This window comes from Odontomachus brunneus, unplaced genomic scaffold (assembly GCF_010583005.1).
Source record: "Odontomachus brunneus isolate Ranch 3 - 2012 unplaced genomic scaffold, Obru_v1 Obru_scaffold_075, whole genome shotgun sequence".
NCBI classification, from domain to species: Eukaryota; Metazoa; Arthropoda; class Insecta; order Hymenoptera; family Formicidae; genus Odontomachus; species Odontomachus brunneus.
Genome location: NW_022639525.1, coordinates 241,114 through 250,045, shown reverse-complemented (window position 1 = coordinate 250,045; position 8,932 = coordinate 241,114). Strand labels below are relative to the sequence as shown.

Below are 8,932 nucleotides of genomic sequence, written 5' to 3'. Positions count from 1 at the left end.
ATATATATATATATATATATATATATATATATATATATATATATTAACAAGTACTTACTAATGAATATTTGTTAATTTCTAAATTTTTTTCTCAGTGCGCTTACGTTTTTCTATGTGCCTGAGTATTTGTATAAATACAAATACGTTTGACAATACTGTATATGTAAATATAAATACAGATTGTTACACAGTTGTTACAATTTTTACAATTCTTGTTACGCAGTTGCCAAAGAAATCATCGAACTGAACGCAAAATTTTTCCATCATTTTGCAAACAGCCGTGTAAAATTTGGTCTTATTGATCACAAAAAATTGAATCTGATCACACAGTGAATATATGATCACACACCGCGCGATACAATAAAGGAGCTGTGATGACGAAGTCTACCAACGTTATACATTAAACTAAATTAAACGAAACAGCTGCCCGAAATCATTAAAATATTTATTTGACAGTTGGCAAAGTAAAACTTATGTTACTGACCGTCTGCAAAGTATGAACCTATATTATCGATTGCAGGTTACAAAAATCTCATGTTTTCGCGCATTTGTGTAGCGCAAAAAATTCGTTAATGTTTGTGTTTTCACCTCGTAAAAGCATTTCGAAATCGGTATACTCGTTTGGATACAGGTCGACATAGCATTGTTTTTTTCTCTTTTTTCCCAACAGGATGCTGTAAACTACATTGCTGCAAACTACAGGATGCTGCATTATATGAACTGTTTTAAACATAATAATGTCAATATAATGAGATAAGATTTTGAACTACTTCCAACACCCTATTAGCTACAAGAGAGGTATGGTTATGTCACTAGTAGACCGAGCTCTTAAGTTTTCGCATCCTATGTTCCATGAAAAAGACCTCAAGATTGTCATACGGATCCTTCTAGACTATTGTTATCCATTGCAATTCATTTTACGCATCATTGAAAAGCGTATGAGACACTGAATCTGTGATGGTTTTTATCAAGATGATTTATTGAACGGTAACACTCAACATGATAAGAGGAGAGTACACATAATAGAATTTTTTCATGATTCCTTAAGTGAGAGACGTAGCATATCCTGACTTCTAAAAGGTTCAAAATATCAAGTGACATATAGGATGATCAAACTTGATCAGTTTATTCTTTGTCCAAAAAACCGTTTAGGTACAAAAGAGCTATGTAGTGTATAAAATTAGTTGTTTCAACTGCGATGCTTCATATGTTAGTCAGATCAAGAGACAAACTTGGATAAAGATTCACGCTCACACATTTCGCGCACTACAACGCAACCATCTCGGACCATAGATTGCAATAGAACCATGAATCTGACTGGGATAACGTGGTAATTTTGGATATTGAATCAAATTACCATAAGCGCCTTATCTCAGAGAAAATACATATTGAAAGTCAAACCAACAGTCTGAATTTTCAGTCGGATATCAACGCAGTGGACAATATTTATTTTCCTGTGTCGAATTTGATTCATGACAGATGGCTCTGATATCGACCATCTTTTCCTTATTAATATTTCTTTTCGGGTTACAAATTATACTTTGTTTGACACACCGCTTTTGTTTACTTTGTTTCTACTCCTTTATAAGCTAATATTTGGATTTGTCTCTTCACTTTACTACGTTCCAACGTTTCTACGTTCATTATACGTGACCACAAAGTTTTTTCTGCCTATAGACTGTTGAGCTCGTGGAGTTTTCTTTTTTGCTCATGTCTGTAGTAAGGATTTAATTATCCACGAAGTAAATCGATTATTTCGAGATAATATCTTTGTATGAAAGATATTTGTCACGCCGATATATTGATGTAGTTATAAATCCTAGATTTATATATATATATATATATATATATATATATATATATATATATATATATATATATCGGCGTGACAAACATCTTACATATAAAGATATCGTTTTGGAATAATCGATTTATTCCGCCGATAATAAATTTATTACACTCTCTGAGTCACTCATTTCTTGCGGAACGAGAATAATGTACATCGGGAAGAATACAGCGCAAAAGCGATCTTATACGACACTCGTAATCAGAGAAAAGATTTATTTTAAAGTAATAATTAAAAAAAATGGCAAGTAATGGTAGAATACAGAAATTTTCTTTCTGAGAGATATTTATTTCTACGCAAAGATGCTCATTTATAGTTTTTCTACTGTTCGCAGTTTGAAACAGCCGTCTCTCCTTTAAATAAATTTGTTTATAGCCGGATAATCATAGTTAAAATAATGTAAATAGTTTAAAAAGTTTAAAAATTTTGATAGACAGAGATTTCCACATTAGATAAATAGATAGATAGATAGAGATTAAGAAGCAAAAAAACATTTTTTAACATCAAGACCGTTTTAACCTGTATTATGAGATGTTAACAAGTTTCTAGTCACAATGTTTATTTTTTGCTATTCTCTACATTACGTCCGTATGCACATTTTCACACTCTTCTGTGTAAATATTTTTTCAATTCCTTCTTGGAATGATCATTATTCTTTATGAGAACAACGCAGATAAACGAGTCGGTAATAGTCGCAAGTTAAAAAAGAGCGATAAGCTCATCTGTGTTTCAATAAGAATTTATATGTATTTCAAGCAGTTGCTTTAATAACGCGGAGACAGTTACAAATAATCTATACACTTATTTACACATAATAACATCAAGGTTAAAGAGCAGAGATTTATTTCCCCCGATACCGACATAAATCGGCGATTACTTCTGCATATTAGCAACAACATGATTTCAGTGAAACAGTCAGTTTCGAGTTTCGACCGCGACACAATCGCACGCTCGCGTGATCGCAGTGATCGCGTATCGATTTCGGCAAAGTTTTTCCACCAGATAAAGATAAAAACAACGTTGCTCTCGATTGTGTTTGCGAGTTGAACAGGTATTATACCTTCTCCCACGTGATAATTCATGTACATATCACGTACGTAAACGTCACTTCTTCCGTGTGATCCGGAAAGGCATCTCGTAAAAATGTGAAGTAGAGATGTGCGAACTATTTGAATTCGAGTCGAATCGAATCAAATAAAATTCGATTTGATTCAAATTCGAATCCCTATGATTCGAATCCGAATAATTCGAAAATTTCGAATCGAAAAGATTCGAATACGGATCGCGCACATTAGCATTAAGATTTTCTCCAAAAATATTAAAAGAAGATAATGGCTTCTAGATAAACTCTTACCGACAACTATCGGATCGATATATGTCGTTGCGCAGCTTTTAAGGCTGGAACTATATTTCATACACGTTTACCGATATATATTATATATCTTATCTTAAATTGAATTGATATCATATGATCAATCTTATCTCTCTCGTATTGAAATTATTATTTTCATATTGAATTCATTATGTTAATTAAAATTTCTTTCAACTATTTGACTCGATTTGACTGAAATTTTATCGATTCAATTCGACATTAAAAATTTTTTATTCGCACATCTCTAATGAGAAGATAATATTGATTGAAGTAAATAATAATGAAACCTTGAATAATAAACTGTTGCAATTCATTGTTGAATTTTTTAACATACGTGGACTTCATTCGCATTTCTCTCGAATTTCGTGACTTTCAAACACCACGCATTTCATTCTATTCTCGTTGAAGTAATGTGTAAGTATTGTAAAGATTACTTATTTATAACACAGTGTAAGGTGTAAAGCAAGTATTGTGTTATATATAATACAAGTATTTTTCCGTCGACATTATGAAATCTATGCGCATCACCGAGTTGCCCATATATGCAATACCAACTATCGACTCGGATTTTTTCGTTACATGACGCATGCGAGAATATGTTTTCAATGATTATATACGTCTTATATTATATACGATTATGTACGATTATGTACGGCATGTGAACAAGTCTCGATAACACGGTTGAGTCCATAATTCAAGGACCTTTGGTTACATTGCTACAGGTCGGTAGGTTTTAAACGAGAAAATCGAGATTCATGCGGGAGCGAACCAGTTTCTGATCGATCTAGTGTAGTGCGCAGTGCGCGATCTTCAAGGATGGTTGCTTTGACGAAAAATGTTATCGCCACGATATCTCGTGAGTGTGTGAAAAATTGTAGAAGACAATAATTGTCCATCTCAGTGTAGCAATAACTACTTTAATTTTCGCACTCTTAAATCGTTGTTATGGCAATTAAGCGTACATAAAAGAGAGTTATATAAAGTTATAATCGGGAGTGGTTATAGTCTCATACTCACGCTAGTAAGCGCGGCAGTCAGTTGTGAGATAAACAACATCAATATATCGTGATGCGATAAGCATAGAGAATAAGTGTACTTTTGATTGTAGATAATTGTCGATAATTTTTCATACCGAGCAGCGACTCGCGATTAAATTGTCTATCAATTGTCTATCAATTGTAACAGACCGTGTATTTTCGCAAAGCGACCTTCTCTTGCAGGCGAGATTAAGAACACCTTCATTATGACGGAGGACAGCACAGTGCCCGGCTTGGCTCATTTGGAGACAAGGAAAAGCTTTAAGAAGACTGCGATGGGTTACCTCGAGGCTAGGAGGAAGGTGGACGGCGCGGAAGGACTGTGGAGGATTAGGAACAGTCTGTATGATTTGCAGACCTTCATAAAATCGCATCCGGGCGGTACAGAATGGCTCAGTTTAACGAAGGGCACCGACATTACTGAATTATTTGAGGTACGAGCCGGACCAGGTGATCAATGAACGTCTCACGTCTCGATTAATATTCCCAAATGTATCGTATCGATCACGCAGAGTCACCACATCACGGACAAGGCCGAGCGGTTGTTACCGAAATTTTACGTTCGCGAGGCAACGACTACACGATCGGTGCCTTTGACCTTCCATCCCGACGGATTCTATCGTACATTCAAGAGGCGTGCGATTGAGACACTGAAAAATGTCGACTTTCATCGACCCTCCTTGACATCGAATCTTATTACCGATAGTTTAGCGACTACGACGTTCATACTGGCTTTAACAGGCACATTCTTCCATTCCTACACTCTCGTTCTTCTCGCCGGTGAGCACCGTCGGCACTGCAGACGGATAATTGAGATATAATTCAATTAAGAACGTACCTTGAAACAAAGGTCTTGGCCATTTCTCTCCACATAGCGGCATAAATGTCTAAAAGACATCTCAGAGACGTTTGAAAGAATGACGTTTGAAGGGAGGGTTTAATGTCTTATTTGTTTTAGACGCCTCTTGGATGTCTCTGGAGACGTATATCAAACATTTGTGCAATGAAAAAACGATTCCGTTAGTTTAACTAGATCTTCTGTTGCCTGAAGAATAAGGGATTAGCTAGAAAAATTGGAGAAATGAAAAGATTTCTGCAGGAGGTATCAGTCAATTACTGATATCAATCGAGCTTTAATACAGCTAAATGTTTTCCCTGATAGCTGAGAATGACTGATTGAATAGAAATTTCCTACAAGGAGAGTATTACAGGAAGGCTATATTAAACCTCCTTCAGAGATCTTCCTGTTCCCACAACCAAGCTTTTCATCTGGTCCCTAAATAACAAAAAAATCAGCTACACTAACGGAATTGTGGCTTGAAGACTCGTTTTTCACCCGCGATTTTTGGGAATTAATTTTAAGCAAATAATTAAACCTACAGAGTTAATGCTTTGTGCTGACATTTATTCATCTTTGAAGAAACATCTCAAATTTTGTCAAAGCTTTTTATTCAAAATTGGAGAAAATACAATTGGACAAAACATGTCATGCCGTCTTCCATCGAGCGTGTTGATTGCTGCCGTCTTTGTCTTCTGAAATAAACGAATTTGCTTTTATTTTGTTCTTTATGAATATGGCTATCACCCGAACTAGAATCTTTTGGATATTTTTAAAATTACTATTTTTCCGCACCACGAAAAATTAGAATTTTTTAGTAAAAATCAGACTACTATTTTTCAAGTGCCGCCATTTTGTCAATTTTTCTTCAAATTATTTAATTCTATTTCGGGCGATAGTTTCATTCATAAAGAACAAAATAAAAGCAAATTCGTTCATTTTAAATGACGAGGACGGCGGCAATCAACACACCCGATGGAAGACGATTTTACGGCGTGACTTGTTTCGTTCACTTGTATTTTCTGCACTTTTGAATAAAAAGTGACAAAATTTGAGATATTTCTTCAAAGATGAATAAATGTCAGCACAAAACATTAACTCTGTAGATTTAACCATTTGCTTTAAATTAATTCCCAAAAATCGCCTTGCAAAGGCGTTTCGGGTTTTCACACTAGAATATCCCTTTTATCGCGCAAACATTAGGAATTTTTCTAACATGGACGGTGATCGCGGCGCATAATTACTTCCATATGAGGGACAACTTCCGCATGTACTACTTCGACCTCTGCATAATGTCCTCGAAGGAATGGCGTATCACGCATATAATGAGCCACCATATGTACACCAACACCCTGTGGGACTACGAGATGTATGTGAGCGAGCCGTTTATGGACTGGATCCCTCACAAGAATAAATCCTTTATCATAGGAATAATAAGAATATTCTTCAGTCCCATCGCTTACACGTTTCTATATCTTCTTTTGGGAATTAAACGGTAATGCTTTATCCTGTGCGTGTTCATCAAGATTACGCGAAATGAATTGGTAGATCAGGAGGTTCGGTTCGACTTTGCGGTTCACTAGATCGTAATCAATGGAAAAGAGGTCGTATTCATCGACCAAGTTTGTTGCCATTGTCTATGATGTTTTGTCAACGTTCTGGCAATATCCTCAGTTGAGGATTCAGTTAGCTTAGTGGAAGCTGATTATGGCATATTTGTACGAAGAACAATAATTTTGCTTTTTTAGTAAAATCGTCGTTGCTACTGCATATTCGTAGTGACAGCAAAAAAATTTAGTTGACGAAACTATTTTTTACAAATTATTCGTTATCAGAGCAAAAGTAGTTTCGTTGCCAGGATAGGAAAAATTTGTTGAGTGTATTTGTCCTAAGAATCACGTTAATTTGCTATTGATGCAAAATAATATATCCTTATCAAATTTATTTGCTATCAGAGCAAAACTGCAATTGCTTATATAAATCCATCGTGGTTCTTATAGCAAAATAATTTGTAGGTTTAGCAAATTATATCCAGTAAATTAATACTTTTAGCAAATCTTTTTGCTATCCACATAATAACGAAAAGATTTTGCTAGACTAGCAGAAAATTTGCTGTACCAGCAAATTATTTTTCTCCGTGTGGAGCGTTCAGAAAGAGTCCAAAAGCATGCCATAATCAGCTTTCTGCAAGCTATGAATCACTTTTTGGCCTGGATCTCCGTACAAGTTGTAAGACTAATCTTTTATTCTAAAAGGTGGCTTGCCGTCGGCTACCTTGAAAGACGAACCGAACTTTTTGACTGATTCAATATATATATTCGTTTGTGTATCTCCATTATTCTTAGACTCACACAATTCCTAGATTCGACGTTCTCAATTCTAATTTTCAGATACTACTCAGTATTCCGGGAGTACCGTGTCTGGGAATTTCGCGACATTGTGCCGTTCCTGCTGCCTTGCGCAATGAGCCTTGTCGCGCCCAAGATTCTCGTCGCGTGGAAATTGTGGTTGATAATGATATTGATGAGTAGTTTTCTGTTCGGCTTGATCGGTTTTAACGCGGCTCACCATCACCCGGATATCTTCCACGATGGCGATATCTACAGGTGCTTTGTTGCATATCGATTCCATAATTTTATAATTTTTTCACATGTTATCAGTCGCGGAATATTTGTGTCGCTTCGCTCTTGCGGATTGTTAGATTATACTCGGGAAAGTTGCTCTTTCTCTATTACGAAATTAATTGCGACTTAACAATTCGTCCAGCTTTTTATCCATCGCGAAACTGATAACGACGATTGAACAATTCTCTTATGAAGGGATAACATGGACTGGGGTCTGCTTGAATTGGACGCCGTGCGCGGCCGCAAAGTAATCGACGACTCAACCTTCTTGGCGCTCACGAACTTCGGCTCTCACACGCTGCACCACCTGCTGCCCACCGTGGATCATCACTATCTCCCGCTATGTATGCCCGCATTCGTGCAGACATGCAAAGAATTCAAACTCACCACCGACAAGTTCACGCAGTGGCAGTTAATCAAGGGACAGTTTCAACAGCTCGTGCGAACCACGCCCAAGAAGAATCATAGATAATTTTTTTTACGTCGCGCAACGCTACAGATTTATCTAATAAATCTCAAAGAATATACTCATGCTCAAATTAATGAGTAGTATCCTTCTTTTCTCCTACGTGACGCGCAGATCCTCACCCTCTTTTAATTTTAGCGGTCTTAAAGTCGCGTGAGGATCGTGCGACGAGCGATCGATCGATTGGGCGGGGTGAGATTTAGTTCTTAACTTTATTTTATTGCTTATTTACTTTAATAAATACATACTTCGGCTCTCTTTATAAATTACAATTAAGTTTATAGGATAGGATATCATCTGAATGACACGTGTGTAATGTGAGATACGACGCGCTGACTGGCTGAATATCCGTCGTTCTTAATTCGCTTCGTTCGCGCGATTTTACGCTCCCGCGGGTGTATCGGTATTTCTTTTACGCAGTTTTTTGTTCTTTATCTTCTTTCACTTACATTCTCCTTGATTGTGTGCATGTGTGTTGTACCATCAACGCGAAGGCTCAAGTGTGTACGCGTGCTCGCGCGCGTGTATTCGCGTTCGTTCCTCTTACATTGTTTATCTTCGGCTTTCTTTTTTTCATATGCTATGTAATGTGTGTATGTAAATATTATATATCTCTCACTGGCTCTCGCTTCTCATCGTCCGTTCGTGTTTCCCTCTCGCTCGATCTCTCTTGCACTCTCATTCTCCCACACTCTCTCTCTCTCTCTCTCTCTCTCTCTCTCTCTCTCTCTCTCTTCCTTTTTCTCATT

General features: G+C 36.6%; 1 protein-coding gene across 1 annotated transcript in view; it reads left to right on the top strand.

The window, feature by feature from the left end:
* Positions 1 to 8,260, top strand: part of LOC116847253 — a 17,216-nt gene extending 8,956 nt beyond the window's left edge. The window contains exons 8-14 of the mRNA XM_032822078.1: positions 2,849 to 2,897; positions 3,941 to 4,074; positions 4,439 to 4,689; positions 4,768 to 5,035; positions 6,297 to 6,588; positions 7,484 to 7,699; positions 7,913 to 8,260. Coding sequence (XP_032677969.1) covers positions 2,849 to 2,897; positions 3,941 to 4,074; positions 4,439 to 4,689; positions 4,768 to 5,035; positions 6,297 to 6,588; positions 7,484 to 7,699; positions 7,913 to 8,189 — 1,487 coding nt within the window. The 3' untranslated portion in view covers positions 8,190 to 8,260. The remainder of the gene's footprint in view (positions 1 to 2,848; positions 2,898 to 3,940; positions 4,075 to 4,438; positions 4,690 to 4,767; positions 5,036 to 6,296; positions 6,589 to 7,483; positions 7,700 to 7,912) is intronic.
* The last annotated feature ends 672 nt before the right edge of the window (positions 8,261 to 8,932 follow it).